This window comes from Monocercomonoides exilis (genome assembly GCF_001643675.1).
Source record: "Monocercomonoides exilis strain PA203 chromosome Unknown scaffold43-869231, whole genome shotgun sequence".
Taxonomy (NCBI): Eukaryota; Preaxostyla; order Oxymonadida; family Polymastigidae; genus Monocercomonoides; species Monocercomonoides exilis.
Genome location: NW_027150588.1, coordinates 396,256 through 416,677, shown reverse-complemented (window position 1 = coordinate 416,677; position 20,422 = coordinate 396,256). Strand labels below are relative to the sequence as shown.

Below are 20,422 nucleotides of genomic sequence, written 5' to 3'. Positions count from 1 at the left end.
AAATTCTCTTGGCATATGGTTACTATCATTGCCATTTATTCTGACTGCTAAGCAGATGATTCAGATGCTTCTTTCTTCTCTTTGACTTCCACAGCTGATTGAATCTTCTTTCAATATTTCTGTGAAGAGAGAAAAGTTCACAAAATCGCCTCTTCCTTCATTGGCCTATGATGATGAAGATGAAAACAGGAAGGAGTGTTTGATGATGAAGGCACCAGAATGATAGATGAACAAGAACAAGGAAGCAACAAAAGAATCAGCTTCATTCTCAATTGGGATGATGCTGTGGAAGTGACTGAAACTGAAGATCCCTTTTGGAGAGGACGAGGCAGAGGTGGCTGGTGGAAGAGGAGTGTGAATGGAGAGAGAAGAGAAGGAGACGGCAAAAGAGCAGACGTTGAAAGAGATCTTGAATAAATTGCATGTTGAGTGAGGAAGAAAGTTGATTGAAGCTGGCACATCTGAAGAACAAGCTTTATTCGAGACGTTTCGAAGGAGTGATGATGATGATGATTGATGAATCAGTATTTCGTTTTCAGCAGAAGAAGAAGAAGGTGATAAAAAAGGAAAAGAAGAAAGTGAAGAAAGAGACGGAGAAGAAAAAGAGGAAGATGTGGAAGAAAAGGTAGAGGAGAAGGTGAAGAAGTTCGAGGCTGAGAAGAAGAAGAAGAAGAAGAAGAAGAAGAAGAAGAAGAAGAAGAAGAAGAAGAAGAAGAAGAAGAAGAAGAAGAAGAAGAAGAAGAAGAAGAAGAAGAAGAAGAAGAAGAAGAAGAAGAAGAAGAAGAAGAAGAAGAAGAAGAAGAAGAAGAAGAAGAAGAAGAAGAAGAAGAAGAAGAAGAAGAAGAAGAAGAAGAAGAAGAAGAAGAAGAAGAAGAAGAAGAAGAAGAAGAAGAAGAAGAAGCAGTAGAGAAGGAGGAGGAAGAAGAAGGAGAAGAAGGAAAAGAAGAATTAAAAGGAGGAGAAGAAGAAGAAGAAGGAAATGACGATGATGGTTGTAGTTGAGGAATACCATTGGAGGCAATGGAAGTTGCAGTTGTGTTATCTCTAGTGATTTTTGTATTTGGGGTACAGAATGTGAGAGTCTATTTGGGAGTGAAAGTGGAGACGAGAAGAGAGAGGGAGGCATCACTGAAGGGAGCAATGCTTCCCAAAGCATATTCCACCGTGGTTCATGTGCTTTGTTGTGTTTTGCAACAGGTATCGAAATCACTTCCACGATTGGCAACGATTTTGCCCCACCCATTTCAATCTTTTCTTAAAAGAAATATCAAATAAGTGAAACGATTGATTTTATCATTATCCGAAGTAGTTGACGAAGATTTGCCATTTATCAGATCAGATGGGCTCATTCATTATATAGATGAGATGATTGCTCTCCAAAAAAAAAAAGACACAAATGATAATGTCAAATTTTTAATTACTGTTAAGATCTTCACAAAATTAGAAGTTATAATTTTGAAGTTATAAAATAAAATTTCAGGAAGAACGCAACATGTCACATCAAACATTATCAACTGATCAATTATTATCGAATCTAGGATTAGAAGATCTCCCACATTCACCCGGAATTAAAGCAAAAATGATATCAATTTTATCTCAAACAGGAAGAACTTTAAGTCTTTTACTTACAAACAAATGTAAAGATAAAATGATAAATACGCTATCGAAAAAATTTGAAATAACTCCAACAACTGCAACACCTCTTTTCTCAACGCTTATGGAGGATATCAGTTTGTTTTTATGAAGTTATCTTTTTTTGATATTTGTTAAAAATATATAACTGGATAGGGAAAAAGCCTATTAAAACGGAAACAGAATTGCCAGAATGTTTGAAGCAACAGGTCGCGCAGAAAAAACCAAAAACAGACTTAAATAAGTTTTATAAATTTCTTCAAGAAAAGTCCGAAAAGTTGGAGAAAGAGGGAGAAAATAAGCACGATGATTCTACTGATAAAAGCCACACAGACAAATCAAAAATGAAAAAGGAAAAGAAGGATTCTGATTCTGAAAAATCAAATTCAGAAAGCTCTGATTCTGATTCTGATTCTGACTCTGACTCCGACTCCGACTCTGACTCCGATTCAGATTCAGATTCAGATTCAGATGATGAAAAAGATTCAAGTTCAAGCTCGGATTCTGATGATGAGAGTTTGAGCGATTCATCATCTTCTGATGATTCAAGTTCAGATTCAAAAACGAAAAAATCAGGGAAAATAAAAAAAATGAAGCCTATGAAAAGTATGAGTTATTATATTAACACAATATTTGATATGTACATTTATTGCTTTGACTTTTCGTTTCATTTAATCTAAACTTTAGAACCAGCATGTGGATTTGCGCCTGCGCTTTGTTCTTACGTTGTAATTAAAAAGAACTTGGCAACATGGCCAGGGACTTTGGGATGCATGGCGCTGGTGGACAAAGCAATGAAGAAAGGCATATGGCATGTGGAATTTCAGATCAAAGGAGCAGTCGGTAGTGGATGGACGCCTGTGGTGGGGATATGCCAATATCCTTGGGGACAAACCGAAGATTCGTGCTTTGGAGAAACCTCGTCTGTCGCATACTACACAGACGGTATTTGCTATCAGCAGGGGAAATCTACCAGTGGTAATTCGGCGTGGACTACAGACAATCAGATGGGAATGGAAGTTGACACAAAGAAAAAGACACTAATTTTCTTTGTAGATGGAAAGAGACAGCCAATATACTACACTGGAATTCCTATACCGTGTCAATTTGGGGTGTGCAACAAACTTTGTTTTGATATTTCGATTATTAACAAAATTTTGTTTTATAACACAATTTATTTTGTTGTTAATTCTGATTTTTTTTGTGTTCAGATTGGGATTGGCGATATTGGAGCAACGGCAAAGATTATTGTTATGAAGCAGATGAAGAAATCTTCATTAAAGAAAGCTAAAGGCGATATTCCTACTCCGTGGTGAATTGAAAGAGCTCTTAATTATCAATTAAATTTTCTTTTGTTCAAAAAAATTTATTTTCTATTTTTATTTTTTAGAAATGAAGCAGAATTTTGATTTATCTTTTTTTCTTCAAAGAAAGAATAATTCAAAAAGAACGAAAAAAAAAAAACAAGCCAACTTCCATCTATTTCTTATAAACTTGGAACATCACTTTGAGATAAATCGCACTTTTTCTTCGTTTCAAATATCTATTTATCGAATCTTTGAGCAAAAGGAACAAAAATGCTCATTCATGGCTTTGAACTGGAAAAGAAACATAACATTATCAGCGCAATAAAAAGAGAAGATTTGACAATTTCAATAACGTTTCAAACGTCAATTATTGTCATTTTTTTTCTCGTATTTTCATCATGTTATTAGCATAATTTTATCGAAGTTTAACCAATTAAGATTTTTTTTGCAACGATAGAAATTTGCTAATGAATACTTCTTTGCTTCTGAATATAATGAAAAAGGTGATATAATTCTTCATTTGCACTTCATTTTGTTAGAAAAGCAGTTTCTCATTCAACTTGCAAATTTTTACATCAGCTCCATTTTTCTTTTCTTTTCTTTTCTTAATTGCCTCAACATTCCATTGAAAATTGAAAAAGATTCAATCCAAAAATAAGATGAAGAAAGAACAGAAGAAAACCACAAAAAATAAAACCATTTAAATAAAAATGTTTCCAATATAACATTATTATAAAAATCTTCTATTCATCATTTGATTTTGTTGCATTTGGATGCCTGTGAGGGTACAAAGCAAGATATCCTGAACGTACATTTTTTTTTTTCAAAGCAGCAAACGGTAAATTTATAAGGATGTTTGATAATTACGGGGAAAAAAAAATTTTTTTTTAAAAACATTTATATATTTGTATGAAAGACAAACTTTGTATCTTTTGCTTCAGTTCTTCGTCAGGCTTCATCACATCATTTAGCTCTTCTTCGGTCAATGCATCAAAAGTATCAGGTGAAACCCCCGAGCTTTTTACAATGTTTATAAGCTGTTCTCTTTCATACACTTTTCCGCTTGGAAGACGAACAGGATCGAGCATAATCTAAATATTGTGGTAATATCAGAAAAAAAAAGTAAGATATGGAAAAATAAAAATGCAATATAATTCACAAATAAAATAAATCGAGATTGCAATATTTATTGGAAAAGAAAAAGAAAAGAAAAGAAAAGAAAAAGCATTATTATTTTTGAAAGAGAAAAAAACATTCAGCAAAGCATAATGAAATCCATTCACAATAGCAATTCAAAGCATCAAATTCCGGTGATAGCATGCACACCATTCTTGAAATATTGCACAAAAATTCGTTTTTGTCTTCTTCTTCAATCGTCATTGGAGGAAACTCCGGAGGCGGGGTTGGTGTTCGAGGCGCCTCCACTTTGAAAGGCATAGAGAAGATATCAGTCAATCAATCATTCCACATAATTTGCGCATTTCACACAAAGCAATAAAATAAACAGAAGAATTAAAAATATCAGGGGAAAAAATGAGATATAAATATTGAAAAACAAAAATGAAAAAAAATAATGAAAATTTCCACCTCCATATTTCAAAAGAAATGAGAAAAGCATTTTCATCTATTTTTAATTCAATAAAACAATTGTTATTTGTTTTCATTAATTTGGTTTTTTTTTTAAAAAAATTACATATACATCTTTTCAAATTATTTTTATATCAATACACTATCAACTCCATCTGAACATCTCTTTCTCAAACCTTTAGTTTCATATATCTTCTCGTCTTTTTGCTCGTCTCCCATTCCCATCTGCATTCCTGCGCCAGACGGGGGGATGTGGGGTATTTGAGGTATTTGCGGTATTTGTGGTATTTGAGGTATTTGTGGAGTCTGCGGTATTCGTGGCGTTTGTTGCATTTGTGGCTGCATTTGTGGCATTTGAGGCATCTGAGGCATCTGAGGCACCTGGGCGACTGGTGGGTATTGCGCAGGCTGATACGGCATTGTGCTGCTGTTGGGCATCGTCTGGCTTTGCGTAGACCACTGGGACGGGTAAGAAGAAAGCGAAGCAGAAGAAAGCGAAGGCTGCATCGGAGACGAGGCGTTGGATGCTAAAGAGCAGGCTTGCGACAGTCTGTTTGTCAGCATAGCCAACGAGGAAAGCGATTCATTTAATGAAGCAGAAGCATCAAATGAAGGAGAAGAAGAAAATGAAGAAGAGAAAGTGGAAGATAGAGGGGAAGGATATAAAGAACGATTAAAATATTTGCTTGCGGGAGAGGAACGCAAAGAACAGGAATTTGTCACTGAACAAAGCAGAAACAGGTGAGGTTTTCCGCGCTCAAGGCATTGGCAAAGAACTTCATATTCTGAGAGTGAACAAGTCACACAAAGTCGTTAAAGAAATAAAGTATAAAAAAAAAAGAAGAATGAAAGAAAACATTAATTTGAATGGAAAAAAAAAAAAAAAAAAAAAAAAAAAAAAAAAAGTAAAAAAAAAAAAAAAAAAAAAAAAACGTTGCAAAAGCATGAAAAGAATACATATTTATATCAACTTTTTATATTATCAAAAATCTCCATTATAATTAGTATAATTTTGACAAACAACTCGGCTGAAAAACAAATAAGATAGCAGATACATACCGTTTGTTTCTTTCCTGTTTCGACAAAATTCAATCAATGAATAATTTTCTGCTGGAATAAGCAATTTAACTCTTTCTTCTTGTTCTGTTATTGATAAAAAAACAAATTTGATTAAATTCTTTTTTTGAAAAAAAAGTTGTGAAGCAAGTCAAACCATTGAGATAGCCTCCATGTGGAATGAAATTGATTCCAACCATGCGTCTGGACTGATACAAGCAATCTTCGAAATTGATTAATTGACCATTAAGAACAATTTTCTTTCCTTTCCACATTCTTTCGAATGCCAAAGCTGCCATTTCTTGAGCATGTTGGCCAAATAGGCAATTAAATTTTGCGTATGATAAAGGCAAAATGCTTGAGCGTGCAATATTTCGTGGAACAGCATCAAGAACTGTTGGAGAATGTTTGCCTCAAAAATAATCAAAAATATTTTACATTGATTTATAAATAAAGCTAAAATATCCATCAAAAAGAATCTTAATTTCTTTACCATAATCTACAAGAATTCCAGCAAAAGTTACTGGCTTCCCAATTTCAAAATAGTACTTGAAGCCTGAAAGAAGTTCTTCTTTAAGATTTAAAATAATTACTGGATGTTCAGATTCTAAATCTGGTGGATTAGGCAATATTGTAACAAAATTTGCTCCAATGGTTTTCACTATTCCGCTCCAAAAGACAATCTTGTTCGCAAACGAGCGACTGAATATAAAGTTAATGTTATCTTCCGCAAAGCCAGAACATTGGTGAACATATTCTTCCCAAGTTGGGCACGGATAAAAAAAAGAGGACATAAAAGAACTTTGAGAAGCCATCTTTCTTTGAAGAAAAAATCTTCAGTCTTGATCACATAAAATATAATAAATTTCAGAGTCTCTGTATTTGTTTTTTTCAGCATTTAATCCAATTATTGATAAATAGAAAGTTGCCGCTTTCTGAAATTGAAATATTGAGACTTGGATATGAAAATATAAGTTATAGAAAAGATCACATTGAATAGATTCACTTGAAGCAATGGCTTGGTTCTCGTTCGTTGATTTGCCACCAGAAGAATTTTCAGAGGACAAAATCGAAATAATTTCACAGTTATATCCGGATTTTCAATCTTTCATGCAAACGTTGTACACACTTATTGTGAAAGATATATTTGAAAAGCTGAACACTAACCAAACAAATGGCATTGATAATGTTCAGTTAGCAAATTCTTTGACAAATAAAATAGGTTTGAGAGGGATTTATTTTCTTGATATGTTATAGTTTTCTTTATTGATTTCCACTATTTAAAAAGCTGTACTTATACAAAATAAATTAACTGTATTCTATTATTTAGTGTAAACATCCAAAAAGATAATTCTTTATCCATTGTTGTTATTTTTATTTCGCTACTAGGAACCTCCGTCAGACGATGCTCAATTCCATGAGCATGTTGATGAAGAGTTTGGGGATATAAAGCATGTTTGCATAACACTTGTTCTATTTATAGAGCTTTATGTTCATTTTTCGAAAAATAAAATGGAAACGATAGCGCTTAGATCTTATAACCAATCTTATGCAGAGTAAATTAGCAAATCCGACAGACTATTCAAAGGGTGAAAATGCTTATGAAGATGTTGATGATGGAGTTGGATTTCACGCATATCCTCCTCAAGGGGATGCTGCACCTGAGGATATTTCAAGCGTTCCTACTGCAACAAATCCATCTGCCTCTTCTCCTTATGAACAATACAATAATCCCCAACAGATTCAAAACCAGCCTTCATTTCCCGGAATGAATCCAACATCCATGTCCTCATCTCCACCGTCCCAGATGGGATCATATCCTATGCCTCCAAATCCTTATTCCGTTTCGTCTTCTCCTACATCGTCGTATCCTCCAGCTGGTGCATCGCATCCACAAATCAAACCTCAAATGCCAAGCGCTCCACAACTACCTTCCATACCTCGCAATCCAATGACATCTCCTTCTGAGATGTCCTCGGTTCCTTCTTTCCACTCTTATCCTTCAGCTTCACCACCACAGCAAAACCCGTATGCCTCTCAGCCGCAGCCTGCGCGTGTTCCAACCATTCCTTCTATCCCCTCCATCCCTTCCATCCCCTCAATTCCATCCATCCCATCCATCCCATCTATCCCATCTATCCCATCTATGCCTTCCTATCCGCAAGTTTCCCCTTCCGTTCCTGTGATCTCCAACCCGGCAATGCTCGGATACCCGCGCCCCGGTTCATCACCGTCAGGTCCTCAGGCTCGCCCGCCCATCCCTTCGCTGGGCGGACCTACTGAGAGGATCATTGGACCTTCGTCTAAGCAGATGGGAGGAGGAGGAGGAATGCAGGGCTATGGGATGATGGCTGGAAAGATGGATGAAGGGACGAATGAGGATGTGGAGATTGAATGTGACGTGTGTCATAAGAACGTGAAGTTCAGCCAGTATGCCGAGCACGCTGCAGAACATGCAGAAAACAGATAAAATGAAGTGGAAAGAGCATTTATTGAAAAGATGAAATGAAATTATAATTTTTGATCCATAGAATACTTTCGTTTTCGTGTGGATTTTGAACGAAAACTAAGCCTTTATTTTTATGATCTTGTTATCTTCCTTTTTTGGCCTTGTTTATTTCATTAATTTTTTTGCCATTGTTTTTCTTTTCTTTTCTTGTTTTACACGCTTTAAATTTTTGCAATGTTTCACTCTTTTTGTTTTGGAAATGTAAAGAGGATGAATATTTGGCAATGTCAATTCTCTCTTTTTTTTTTTGATATTTTCTTCACTTTCAAGCAATTTAAATACACTTTAGCCATGAAAAAGATTGATCTTAGAAGTTTTTTTCTTTTTTTGTTTTTTATTGTTCAAAAGCGAACAACATTATCCCTGTTAAAATGAATAACACAGAAGTTACCGAAAATATGTGTGATAAATTAAGTTGAACATGAGAGAAAGAAACAGCAAAGACAAAATGATATATGCAAATTATAAGTGTGATGAAATGTACAATGACTTAGTGCAAGTGTTGATGTGTTGAGCAATAAGCATTTTTTTAGAAATTTGATGCAATTTCAATTCTGTTGTTCCTTCTCAAAGAAAGATCATATCCTTCCCCTTGAAAATTCAACCACTCGTTTTTTGCTCGCATTCCTCGTCTTCTGCACATTTTCTTTCATTTCTTTCCTCTTCTCCTCTTCCTCTTTCATCTTGTTTCGTCTTTGGAGAGCAGCATTAAACAGCGGGCGATTCAAAAAGCCAGCAGGAAGCGGCAGATGCGCCTTGCCCCATGCCAGGCGAGAAGAGGCTGAAGATGACGTGGAAGACTTTGGCTGCTTCTTTTCTTCCTTCTCGTTGTCTGCTTTGGCTTTTCCCCACCACAGCTTGGAATGCTCATCAAACACTGGCGGACTCTCCCTCAGCGAAAGAGGAGAAATTACTTCCATTGCATTTTGGATCAGCCCTTTGCTGTATTTGTTCTCCAGCTTCACACTCAAGTCGGCTTCGATCTCTTTTCTTTCGCTTTCTGTAAGCGGCTTGAACACTTCTTGCTCGTCTGAATCTTTCGATTTGGACTTCATCTTTTGCTGATTGTCTGAGCGATTATTTCCCTTTTTGTCTGCTTTTTCTTTTCGGCATTGGTCGTCCATCTTCAGCAGAAGCTGCGTGGCCTTACGCCGTTTTTTAATTGAATCCCACTAAAAAGAAAGAAAGAGGATAATTTGCAAAACAATGATTTGTTGAAATTCAAAGTGTTTAATTAGAAGGAATTGCATAATGGTAATAACGCATTTACCACATAAATATTAGGAAAAGAATGAAATTGCATAAGAAAATCCATAAATTTAAAAAAGAATAATTCTTATTTAATTTATTTTGATTTTTTAAAAAAGCATTCTTTATTCATTTCTCTTTCTCTTTCTTTCTTCTGTATGTGCAAACCTTTGCTTCTTCTCCAGTGGTCTCGTTTTTGAAAAATGATGTCAATTGCATTGCCAAAAACCCGAAAACAAGCAACGCAATAAGTGCTGCATACACAAAAAGCAAGCAGCAGCCAGGAAATTCCAATATGAGTATTTGTAAAAGCATCGTTTTTGTCACAGGATGCGGTTGCCCGTTGATTTTCAACGTCCTTGCAGGCTCCAGCAGCCTCGCTCGCTTCATAAAATCTCTGATCACTGAAAGAGATGTGACAGAGATGTAGGCTGAGGCCATCCCATTCAAAAACAGAAACAGCAGGAAATAGCGGAAATTGTACTCTCCAATGCAGATGTTAAACCAAGGGCAATGATGGTCCATCTTCGAAACACAGCGTCCACACAAAGAACAATGCTTCGAACGAGGAGGACTACAACAATTCATTTTATACAGCAGATATTCAAAAAATCAAGATTCGAAAAAAAAGGAAATATTTAGTAAATACATTAAAAAATGAAGTTAAATTAAATTAAATTGGATACTTTTTCACACCGTTCAATTTTACAAACTGGGCAAATTTTCTTTTCTGAGTATAGAATGTTATCATATGGGAAGCATTGGAATATCTTGTCAATGTTGTGTTTTGTAATCCATCCAGGATCCTTTTTGCAAGTTATTATGTAAGACCCCACCGCTCCAACAATAAAGGAAAAGCAAATGAAACTTCAATAGTTTTGTTTATAAAAATTAAAATTAAAATTAAAAATAACAGAAAACAAAATTCCTCCTTTGCAAAATCTGAAATAATTATCTAACCTTTCAAAAAATGAAGTATACAAATTCGGAACTCGAGGCAGCACGCATATAAACCATCCTAAAATGAGTCCTGCAGCTAGTAAAACATAAAATATCTTCAAAAGTCAAGAAACAAATGAAGAATATGAAAAGAGTAAACAAAAACTCAACAAAACCTGAATGATTGGATTCTTTTCATTCATTAAATAGTTCATAAATCTATTCATGCAAGAGTTATCTTGTTTGGACTGTGCTTTTCCAACGGTTCTTTTTCCACGGCGTTGAGTTGAAGAGTCTTCAGATGATTGGCACATCAAAAGTTTGTAGCATGTATTCAATGGTGTCCCAATAAATGCTCTTGTTCCTCCAAGAAGGAATACAACTAGAAATGATAAAAATAAGCATATTATTCCTGTTAAAAGGGCTGCTGCAGCCAACCCCATTTTCGAATTTTTATATTGTGGACAATATTGATCTTAAATCACCAGTTATTACTCGTTTTTTCAATTTATGGATGTGATTGGATTGGATAAAATTGCTCATTTTCTAGCAGAAACTACAATAACTTTTGGCGTTCTTTTATTTTTATTTTTGTGCTTTGGGCAAACTGGAAAGCGAATTATTATATATTCTATTTTTTCCTTTATCTTTGGAATGGTCATTGGATTTATAAAAGAATTTTTCGATATACTTGATGGAAGATGTATGTTTATATGGTTGTATACATTTTAAAATCTTTCATTCTTGAATTTTTGCTTGTTTTGATTCAGATCTTGATTGGATGGATATTCTTGCCGATTTAATTGGATGCTGTGTAGGTCTTGCGTGTTTTGCGATAATGCTTGTGTTGCAACGTGTAATTCATTATTATTGCCCAAATTCTTTGCCGCATAAAAAAGAAGTGGTTAAAAATGTTTAATATCTTAATAAAAATGTCATCATTCTTGGATTGTTTAATATGGATGCTTTGATAGTAAAAGACAAAGTATTCCAGAAGCCAAATAGATAATTTGCGCAAAGGCCTTCATATATTACACAAAGTTTGAAAAGAACTTTTGAAGTGTTAAGAATCTATGAAGAATGAAGTGAAAGATGAAATAACAGTTTCTATACAACTTTATCAACAAATCTGGATCTAAGAATAAAAAGGTCAATTCATGAAAATTAATTGGTTTTATTTAATCGAGTATTGTTTTCATTCACACCTTGTTTCTGATTGAACATTAAAAACCTCTTTCATATTGTCTTTCCAATTACCTTTATTAAATGGATTTTCATATTGAATACCTTTTGTACTTTTCTGCGTGTGAGCAAATTCTCTTTCAACAGATGTCATATTTTGTGTGGTATTAAAATATTGCCTTATCAAACGATCGACACAATAAACAATTGATGAAAATGCAATTGCTGCAGTTTGAACAACGAGACTATATTTCCAAAGTGAATTGAATTTTCGTGGATGGCGCAACAGCGGAAGAGAATGCAAAAATAAATAGAATGCACCAGCAAAATAAAATATCAACCAAAAGATAAAATATTTTTGATTGTCTCTCCCAACGCAAGTCCCAATCCACAAACAATGATGATCCATCCTTGGTATGCACCTACCACACATGTTGCAATGATGTGCCCTTGGAGGTTTTAAAGAATTACAATACTTGCAGACATTTGAAAATTTGTCTCCATTTTTTGGATTTGCTTCCATTTCGGAAAGAAGAGAATCAGGAATAGGCTGATGTGGCACAATTCCTGGGCCAACAAAAAATGCTTTATTGTAAAAATAAAACGTTGAAGAAGCTAATACAACTGCTAATATTGCGTTAAAAATGTAATTAAATGTTCCCAAAGCGTATTTCGCTGGAAGGATGATCCATAAAACAAGAGTAATTACAACTCCAAATCCTATATTGCAAAATACAACAGTCAGTAATTCAAAAGGCTTAATTTTCATTGAAAAGCAGATTTTTTTTATGTTATGATCTTTCTTCCCCATTTTTATTTTAACAAATTGAGTTGGCTCGCTCATTTTCTTTAAAACAAAAATAACACTTCACAAACATGCAGCTCCCGTATCTCAATTATCTTCGCCATCCTGGAAGGAGAAGGAGAAATCGGCTAAACAATTTATTTTGTAAATTTTTAGTCATTTTTGTTTTTGCACTTCCAGTTATTTCTTGCTTTTTTCTCTTCCTCGGAAAGCCTGCAAATATCCCTATTCAACTCGTTGATCTATTTGGAATCATTTCACTTTCGGTTTGCTTTTTAAACACTTTTTGGGTTGAAATCTTTACCAATTTTTACTTCAAAATTTTTTATCAATGAAAAATGATTTTAATGTTGCCTAAATTTTTTTTGTCTTTCAAGTTAATAGTTTTTGCTGTATCCACTGGTGTGGCACCAACGTTGCTTGAAAAAATATTTGGTCTTCAGTTACTTATGAAAATGCACAGAAAAGTTTGAATTTAAACTGAATGTTATTGGTAAAGTTAATTCAATTTTTCGTTTTTCATTTTATAGTCTGTGCTCGTATTTTTTCTGTTCCTCTTTGCTCACATTCTCACAATGTTCTGGACACCTCATATAAATAAGGAATGGAACAAATTTTTTAAACTATTTTATGACGTCACAGATGGAGTCCATGTTGTCATTGCTCGCTATTTTTCTCTTGTGCTGGTTATTATTTGCATCATGGCTGTCTATCGCCAATTGCCGCGCCAGAGGCTTGGCATTCCTTGGATTGTGTGGAAAGTGGCTCACTATTTTGTTTATCCACTGAGCTTGGGTATTTGTCTGCATGCTCTCTACTTTGCGTTTACACACAGCGGCCTGGGGATAATCGCGACTGATGACACGACACCGTTTTATCCGATTTTACATGTGGTTGTTGTGGGGTATCTGTTGCTCATCTGGCTGGTGAGTGTGTTGGACTCTGTAAGAAGAATGTTGCCTTGCCGGTGCATTTCTGGTGGAAGAAACGATCCGCATTGGATTGTCACGGACTCATATTGGATATCAGAGAGGATGTTTTCTATTGTATGTTCTTTGAATATTTATTGATAAAACAATTTTTTTTCTTTGTAATAATTCAACTCTTGTTGTTCTTTGTTGAATATTTCGATTAATTCTCTTATGAAAAGGTTCTTCATCATCCTCAACGCCCGTCAAAGCAGATGGAAAGAAGACAGGCTGGTCAGTTTGTCAGAATTCGCGTCAAAACACAGAAAAAGTGGCTGTCTCCAAATTACTTCACAATTGCAGTGTGATAATTTTCAGGATTATTAATCAACTTTGTTCATATTTTGACAAAAATCTTTTTTATTTCAATTTTTTATTTATTTAATTTTTTTTTTAATTTTCTAGTCTGCACCAACAGATGAAGACCTTCAGTTTATTGTCAGAAGAGGAAACGGAAATTTCACCCGTCAAATGGACTTTTTGGCAGAGCCAGGTACGCAATTAATTAATTCCTGAAATTGAAATAGGAAAAATAGAATGTGATTAGATAAATGGATTTTTTGTTTCAATGCTGGGCATTTTAAATTTCAATTGATGAATTTTTTTATTGAATTTTTCTTATCCAACTTCTTTTTTGTATGTTTTTTTTTTATTTAATGTCAATTTCTTGAATACTTTATTTATTTATTTACTCACTCATTCATATTCTTTCAGGCACAACTGTCCTTGTTGATGGCCCCTTTGGCACCAATCTTCCTGACTTGGAAGATGAGAATGCGGGAGAAGTGGTGGTGATTGTGACTGAAAGTGGCTTTGCTTTTCTTCTATCGCTTTTGAGACACGCACTGCTACTGCATCTGCATAATAGACTGAAAGCGAGGCATGGAAAAGGAGAGTGAGAAAAAAGGAAAAAAGAGAAAGAAGAAAAGAAATTTTTGTTTGGATACTGAAAATGCTCATTTTTGAAATTTTTTTGAATTTTTTTTTTAATATATTTTATTTTCTTATACATTTTCTTATTTATTTGTTTGCTTTATTTTTGTATTTGATCAGATTACGCTGTCTTGTATCCGTTCTGAATGGTCGGGAGATGGTCTGTCCAATGGAAGTGAAGCAGATCATTGACACGCTCAGCTTCAAAGAGAGGAGGAAAGAGAAAGAAGGGAGAGAAGGAAGAGAAGGAAGAGAGGGAAAAGAAGGAAGAAGCAGAGAAAGAGAAAGAGAAAGAGAGAAAGAAAGGGAAAGGGAAAGGGAAAGCATGGCAACAACAGGAAACATGATGAAATTGGATGACAGCCGAAGCAGAAGTAAAATGAACATTGCAAAGCGAACGAAAAGAAGCGAAACTTTTGACGAAAGACGTCTTTTGGGAGAAAGAATAAGGCGGGAAGACATTTTGAGAGGAGAACAGAATCAAAAAACGGAATTGAATGATAATAATTTCATTGAAAAATCAGATGTTTCATTGCCAAAGGAGAAGATGTTTACTCCGAGGGACGACACGAAAAGCCTGCTGGAGCCAATTGTGTACGAAGAAAGAGAGGTTGATCAGATGAAAAGAAAGGAAATAGATGGAAGAGAAGAAGAAGGAGAAGAAGGGAAAGAAGAAGAAGAAGAGAGAAGAAAAGAAGGAGAAGGAGAAAAAGGAAAAAAAGAGGGAAAAGAAAAAGATGAAGCAGAGAAAGAAGCAGATGAATGTATCAAAAGAGAAATTGAGCAGAACATTTGCTTGAGCAGCAAGGAAGAAGAGCAAAAGATAGCGATTGAGACTGAAGTCTGCCATCAGAAGGAAGAATGTAATGATAATGATTATAATAATAATAATGAAGATAATAGTAATTATATAAATAATAAAGATAATAACAATAATAATAACAGCAGCAGCAGGTATTTCATCGACTCAGCCTCTGAATCATCAGGTTACTCGCCTTTTGGTTCAGTTGGCTCAATTCAGGATGAACAGATAGCGCCTTCTGGAAAGAGAAGGAGGAAGGAAAGCAAAAGAGGAAGGAGGAATGAGATTGGGAAGATGGGTGAGAAGGAGAAGAGGAGAAGAGAACAAGAGAGAGAGCAGATGAGAGAGAAAGAAAGAGAAAGAGAGAGAGAAAAGGAAAGAGAAAGAGAGAGAGAAAGAGAAATTCAAGCAGAAGTTGGTTTTGGTGCCTCTGAAGGAGAAGGGATAACAGATCCTTTTCTTCCGAGGCAGGGGCGGCAGCATAATAGCTATTGCACAACGGAGTCTGCCAGTGCGTCTTCGATGCCTCCGCCGCCGATGTATCTGTCGCAGAGCTCGAGGCATCTGGGCAGCCCAAGCAGACACTACCAGCAACAGGAACAGCAACAGAAGCAGCATAATCATCGTTTTCAGCAGCAGCAACAGAAGGAATATCAGAAAGAATATAGAGATGGCAGGGATTATAAGGAATATCAGGAATGTCACGATTATAAAGACTATAAAGGCTATCCAGATTATAACGATTACCAGAGCCAGCAAAGGTTGCAAGGGAGCTCGCTGTTTCAGGTAGCAGATGAATCAAATGCAGCTGAATGTGGAAGAGAAGAGCAAGAGAGCAACAAATGCATCATCAGATATTCTATTCTGTTTAGGGAAGACAGGGCGCTGTATGAGGTGAAGCATGAGAAGATCATGAAGCAGTGGGTATGACGAAGAAGGATGCGAGGATTTTTTTTTTTTGTTTGTTTGTTTAAAATAAATTTTTTTGACATAAATCTTCCACAATTTTCAATTTGTCATTTCTTCTTAACTTTTGCCTGTTTGTTTCTGTTTTTGTTTCCTTATCTTCTTTTCATTTTCTTCTGCTTATAACTTTTAAATTGTACAGATCCCTTCCTCTTTCTTTTCTTATCTTTACGAAGGCGCGCTAACATCGAACATCTTGCTGAAGCTCATTGATGATCCTTCAACATGTTCGGTATACACACGAGGAGACACCGTAGTCATCAAAAGCGCTGAATCCCTTTTAAAGCTTCCTCCGCTATCTGTCTCTCCTCGCCATATTCATTCACAGTCTCATGTAATGTGAATGAATTTGGGGGTTTTTTTACATAATTTTTTAAAATGTAGACGTATATTATGTCGAGTTATTTTATTAGAATGAAATTTTCTTGTTGTATTTTTGTTATATTAATTTTTTTTTTTTCGTTGTTTCGGAAATTAATACAGAGAATTCTAATCATTTTCGCAGTTTTATGATCTATCCCAAAAATTATTCTTTAAGCGGTTTGACTATCATAAAAACCCTGTTTTCATGATAAAGCAGACTCGTAATAGAACAACTACAAAAGAAAAATCTCCAAAGCGAGAATTGCAACCAATAAGCACAAAAATAAACGATGAATCAGATCCAGAAGAAACAGCATATGATTTTCATGAACCTTTGACACCTCCGGCTGCTCACTTTGAAACTTTGCTTGAAGATGATGAATCAAAGATTGAAAGGCCTCAGTATTCAGGAATTTTTAAGCCAACAGAATCAGATATCGAAGCTTTGGGATATAACCTTGCTTTTCCAAACTCTGATAAAAAAGAAAATATTGCAATTTCTCCAACTGCATTACCTCGTGAACCATCTTCTCAACAGAGTGAAAAGACAAGCTTACCGGTTGTTAAAGTCAAAGCAACATCCAAAACTCCAGCACCTTCACCTTCTTCGAAACCTGTGACATTATCAAAAAGAACTGCAATAACACCAAAAAGTGCGCTACAAACTCAAAAGCAAGCAAATCGAACAACAGATACAAACAGAAGAATTACCCTTCCTCCAATTCCCGCAACAGGAAACTTGACAATTCCTGTTTATGAAAGTGAGTATGATCCAAAAGTCTTACATAGAATCATCGGCTCTCTGACTCAAGAAGTAGAAAAATTAAAAAAGCAACTTGAAAGAAGAATTGGGGATCATATTTCAAGCTCAGAAGCCATGAATGAAATTAGCCTTCGCGATAAAACCATCGAACAATTAAAGGAGGAAAAGAAAACCCTTGAAAACACAATTAAAATGTTCGAAAGAACAGAAAAGAAGAAAGACGAAAAAGTGGAAAAAGAACCACAAAAAATTGAGCAAATGAAAGAAGATATCCGCGTTCTGAAGGAGAAGCTGCGTATTTCTGAGGATCGCAATGCTGAGTTGTCGAAATCGCTCCAGTCTTCTGACCGCAGGAATGTTCATTTGTCAGTCGTTGCAGAGAAAACGAAGAAGAAGAATGAGAAATTGCTGAGCGTGCTGAAGGATGCGATGGGAGACTCATTCGAAGAAGCCATGGAAATGATGAAAGAAGAAGAATTAAAGAGGGATAGGGTTTCTGTTGAAAGAGAAAGAGAGAAAGAATTAGATTTGACAAGTTCATTCAGAAAGGAAAAGGACAAAACGCAATTGAAAGACGGAGATTTCGAAAAGGAAGAGAAAGAAGAAGGTCTTGACCAATCCATTTCAGAGTCATTTCTTCAGAAAGAAGGTAACATATCTTCAAGTTTTGATTCTTCTGACATTTCGCCATCACCTTTCTTGTCTGATCCGCACAAAATGGAACATTCTCCCATTTTATCTCCCCCAAACACTTCTCCACAGCACACTAACTCCCTAAGCACTTCACAAACTTTTTCTGCTTCTTCTTCCTCTTCTTCTTCCTCTTCTTCCTCTTCCTTATCCTCTTCTCTGCTGTCTGTCTCCCCACCCCGCCCACTTCACACGAGGCAGCAGCCAACACCTCAGCGCCCATTTGTCACGACCACGCAGCAGCAGGCAGCAGAAATTTCGCTGCTGAAGGAGAAGCTGGAGAGCACAATTAGAACGAAAGAGCAGCAGATGAACGCTGTCCGGAAGTGGGGCAGCGAGCTGGATGCAAAGTGTGGGTTGCTGGAGAAGGATGTGAAGCGACTGGAAAGAGAGCTGGCAGAGAAGAAGAAGGAGACGAAGCTGCTGACTCTTCAGCTGAGGGGGGATGTGTTTGTGGACCAGAGGAAGGAGATTGAAAGGGAACACGAAAGAATTGAGAGGGAAAAGGAGAGGCTGGCTGAGATGGAAAGAGAACTTGAGAAGGAAAAGGAGAAGTTGAAAGAGAGGAGAAGGGAAGGGAAAGGAAGAGAGAAGGAAAGAGACAGAGAGAAAGAGAGGGATAGAGACAGGGACAGAGACAGAGATGGAGAAAGAGAAAGAGAAAGAGAAAGAGGAAAAGATCGAACAGAGTCTAAAGGAAAAGCAAAAGAAGGAGAAAGAGGGAAGAAAGAAGACAGAGAAAGAGAACGAGAAAGAGAAAGAGAACGAGAAAGAGAACGAGAAAGAACACGCGAAACCAGCCGGTCGCATTTGATGTCTCCCAACACACAAGCTTTGTACACACCGCAGTCGCAGCGGAGGGAGAGTCCACCGTCTGTTGCTGCTTCGTTTGCTGTGGCTGCTTCTACTTCTGCTTCTGTTGCTTCTGTTGCTGGGTCTTCGCAGCCAACGCGGCTGAAGCCGTTGAAGGAGGAAGGGAGGCATCGGAACGAGAGGAGAGAAGGGAAGGAGGAGAAGGAAAAGGAGTCGGATGAGACTGAAGAGGAAAAGGAAAAAGCGAAAATGAGAGAAGGAAAAGAGAGAAAGGCGAAGAAGAGCGAAAAGAATGAGAAGAGCGAGAAGAGCGAGAAAAGGAATGAAAGTGACAAAAAAGAAGATTCTGAGAGAGTTCGCACGCACAAAAGCACAAAAGGAGAGAGAAGAGGGAAAGATAAGGATGACGAGAAAGAAGATGAAGATGACGAAGAGAATCAGAGAGATGAAGAAAACAGCCAAAAGAAGAAAAAGAAGACGAGGACGGACGAGAAAGAGGATGAGCAAGAAGAGAGAGAAGAAAGGGAAATGAAACAGGAAAAGAGCAAGAAAAGAAGAGAGACTGAGAAAGATGCGGAAAACAAAGAAGAAAAGAAAGGAAAAAGAGAAAGAAAAGTGACTTTTGCTGTTTCGGATGGAACGTCAGAAGACAAAGAAGTTGAAAATGATGAAAGTGGGAAAGATGGCTTTAAAACGAAGAAATCCTCAGACAAGAAGAGGAATGAAACGGATGTGGTTGAGGAAGCAGATAGTGAAAAAGAAGCAAATTCTCAGAAAGATATAAGAAAGAATGAGGAAGAAGTTCAAGCAGAGGAAGAACAAGATGAATCAGAGCTCAAAAAAGTGGATGTGGAAGAGGTGTTGAAGATTTCGAATGAAATGCCAGTGATTGAAAACAACTTGGATGCAAGCGTCGCTGCGAATGAGCTGATGCAGATTGAAAAAGAAGCGACAGAAACTAAAGAAGAAGGCGGATCAGGTGAGCAAGTGCAATCAACTGAAATTAGCAAAGGAGAAGTGAGTGAAACAGATGAAAAGAAGGAGGAGAAGAAAGGTGGAGAAGGAAGTGGAGAGAATGCGGAAGAGAAAATTGATTCGAAAGAAAAGGAAGATGGTGAAAAATCAGAAACGAAAAAAGATGAAGGCGAAGAAGGCAAGAAAGAAGACCAGAAAGAAGAGGGAAAAGAAGAAACGGAAGGAGCAGGGCCAACGAGTGCCGAACTTGAAGAAGAAAGGATAAAGAAGAAGAAAGAGAAGAAGAAGAAGAAGAAAGAGAAAAAAGAAAGACTCAGACAGCTTCAACTTCAGCTGTTGAAGGAAAAGCAGGCTTTGGAACAAAAGACAGAACATAAAACTGATGAAAGCTAGAACAATAAAGAATAATTCCGAAAAGAAATCTGTTGTTTAATTGTCTATTCAAGAAACTTTCATTTCACATAAATTTTTTGTTTCTGATTAGAACTCGTGAATGTGTTGATAAAGCTGAGCAATTTGTCATGATTTAAATTTATTAAATTGAAATTTTTTTATATTTTAAAAAATTATTTTTTTTTTGAGTAGTTTTTAATGTTAATCAAATTAATTTATCTTTTAAATGTTCCTATGTTTTTTAATTCACACTTTAGAAAATATTTAAATTTGATGAAAATAAAAATGTTCATTCGCTTTTTTGTTAATATGCGATGTTTGAAAAGAATAATCTATTTTTTATTGTTATTTGAGAACGCGAAATCATCTCCTGTTCTTGTTCTTTAACTCATAATCCCATTCGCTTTCTTAAAATTATTTACCCTTGACAGAAAGACAGGCAGTTTGTGCTTTTCAAAACATTTTCAAAAAAAAAATTCTACAAATAATAA

General features: G+C 35.9%; 5 protein-coding genes across 5 annotated transcripts; 3 read left to right on the top strand and 2 right to left on the bottom strand.

Moving 5' to 3' along the window:
* The first annotated feature begins 1,430 nt into the window (after positions 1–1,430).
* On the top strand, positions 1,431–3,110 carry MONOS_8590 (uncharacterized protein). Its single transcript, XM_067879014.1, has 4 exons — positions 1,431–1,730; positions 1,789–2,238; positions 2,320–2,744; positions 2,844–3,110. Exons 1-4 carry the CDS (start codon positions 1,493–1,495, stop codon positions 2,946–2,948), a joined length of 1,218 nt encoding a protein of 405 aa, XP_067722120.1. The 5' UTR covers positions 1,431–1,492; the 3' UTR covers positions 2,949–3,110.
* A 345-nt stretch (positions 3,111–3,455) lies between these two features.
* MONOS_8589 (putative U-box domain) lies at positions 3,456–6,424 on the bottom strand. The gene is made up of 7 exons (XM_067879012.1): positions 6,076–6,424; positions 5,740–5,994; positions 5,586–5,669; positions 4,703–5,311; positions 4,266–4,363; positions 3,862–4,030; positions 3,456–3,741 (listed from the first exon to the last, which is right to left on the bottom strand). The coding sequence occupies exons 1-7, from the start codon at positions 6,395–6,397 to the stop codon at positions 3,683–3,685; spliced, it is 1,596 nt and encodes a 531-aa protein (XP_067722119.1). The 5' UTR covers positions 6,398–6,424; the 3' UTR covers positions 3,456–3,682.
* A 140-nt stretch (positions 6,425–6,564) lies between these two features.
* MONOS_8588 (uncharacterized protein) lies at positions 6,565–8,409 on the top strand. The gene is made up of 4 exons (XM_067879011.1): positions 6,565–6,804; positions 6,871–6,896; positions 6,972–7,037; positions 7,108–8,409. Exons 1-4 carry the CDS (start codon positions 6,597–6,599, stop codon positions 8,050–8,052), a joined length of 1,245 nt encoding a protein of 414 aa, XP_067722118.1. The 5' UTR covers positions 6,565–6,596; the 3' UTR covers positions 8,053–8,409.
* Positions 8,401–10,733, bottom strand: MONOS_8587 (putative DHHC-type zinc finger family protein). The gene is made up of 5 exons (XM_067879010.1): positions 10,455–10,733; positions 10,300–10,394; positions 10,036–10,206; positions 9,508–9,913; positions 8,401–9,263 (listed from the first exon to the last, which is right to left on the bottom strand). Exons 1-5 carry the CDS (start codon positions 10,719–10,721, stop codon positions 8,670–8,672), a joined length of 1,533 nt encoding a protein of 510 aa, XP_067722117.1. The 5' UTR covers positions 10,722–10,733; the 3' UTR covers positions 8,401–8,669.
* Positions 10,734–12,270: 1,537 nt separating this feature from the next.
* Positions 12,271–20,340, top strand: MONOS_8586 (uncharacterized protein). The gene is made up of 9 exons (XM_067879009.1): positions 12,271–12,531; positions 12,643–12,732; positions 12,796–13,311; positions 13,416–13,535; positions 13,639–13,726; positions 13,948–14,113; positions 14,287–15,892; positions 16,077–16,166; positions 16,473–20,340. The coding sequence occupies exons 1-9, from the start codon at positions 12,337–12,339 to the stop codon at positions 19,929–19,931; spliced, it is 6,330 nt and encodes a 2,109-aa protein (XP_067722116.1). The 5' UTR covers positions 12,271–12,336; the 3' UTR covers positions 19,932–20,340.
* The last annotated feature ends 82 nt before the right edge of the window (positions 20,341–20,422 follow it).

Excerpts from the sequence above, each read along its gene's own strand:
- MONOS_8587 (XM_067879010.1), bottom strand. The coding sequence starts at position 10,721 with ATGGGGTTGGCTGCAGCAGCCCTTTTAACAGGAATAATATGCTTATTT. Across the intron at positions 9,914-10,035 it reads CCAGTTTGTAAAATTGAACG|TCCTCCTCGTTCGAAGCATT; the intron begins GTGTGAAAAAGT and ends GAATTGTTGTAG. Across the intron at positions 9,264-9,507 it reads CCACTGGAGAAGAAGCAAAG|TGGGATTCAATTAAAAAACG; the intron begins GTTTGCACATAC and ends CTTTCTTTTTAG.
- MONOS_8589 (XM_067879012.1), bottom strand. The coding sequence starts at position 6,397 with ATGGCTTCTCAAAGTTCTTTTATGTCCTCTTTTTTTTATCCGTGCCCA. Across the intron at positions 5,670-5,739 it reads ACATGGAGGCTATCTCAATG|AACAAGAAGAAAGAGTTAAA; the intron begins GTTTGACTTGCT and ends TATCAATAACAG. Across the intron at positions 4,364-4,702 it reads GAAGATATATGAAACTAAAG|TGGAGGCGCCTCGAACACCA; the intron begins GTTTGAGAAAGA and ends TGCCTTTCAAAG.
- MONOS_8590 (XM_067879014.1), top strand. The coding sequence starts at position 1,493 with ATGTCACATCAAACATTATCAACTGATCAATTATTATCGAATCTAGGA. Across the intron at positions 1,731-1,788 it reads AACGCTTATGGAGGATATCA|GGAAAAAGCCTATTAAAACG; the intron begins GTTTGTTTTTAT and ends ATAACTGGATAG. Across the intron at positions 2,745-2,843 it reads CTATACCGTGTCAATTTGGG|ATTGGGATTGGCGATATTGG; the intron begins GTGTGCAACAAA and ends TTTTGTGTTCAG.
- MONOS_8586 (XM_067879009.1), top strand. The coding sequence starts at position 12,337 with ATGCAGCTCCCGTATCTCAATTATCTTCGCCATCCTGGAAGGAGAAGG. Across the intron at positions 12,532-12,642 it reads TTGGAATCATTTCACTTTCG|TTAATAGTTTTTGCTGTATC; the intron begins GTTTGCTTTTTA and ends TTGTCTTTCAAG. Across the intron at positions 14,114-14,286 it reads CATAATAGACTGAAAGCGAG|ATTACGCTGTCTTGTATCCG; the intron begins GCATGGAAAAGG and ends GTATTTGATCAG.
- MONOS_8588 (XM_067879011.1), top strand. The coding sequence starts at position 6,597 with ATGGCTTGGTTCTCGTTCGTTGATTTGCCACCAGAAGAATTTTCAGAG. Across the intron at positions 6,805-6,870 it reads TTCTTTGACAAATAAAATAG|CTGTACTTATACAAAATAAA; the intron begins GTTTGAGAGGGA and ends CTATTTAAAAAG. Across the intron at positions 7,038-7,107 it reads AGTTTGGGGATATAAAGCAT|CGCTTAGATCTTATAACCAA; the intron begins GTTTGCATAACA and ends TGGAAACGATAG.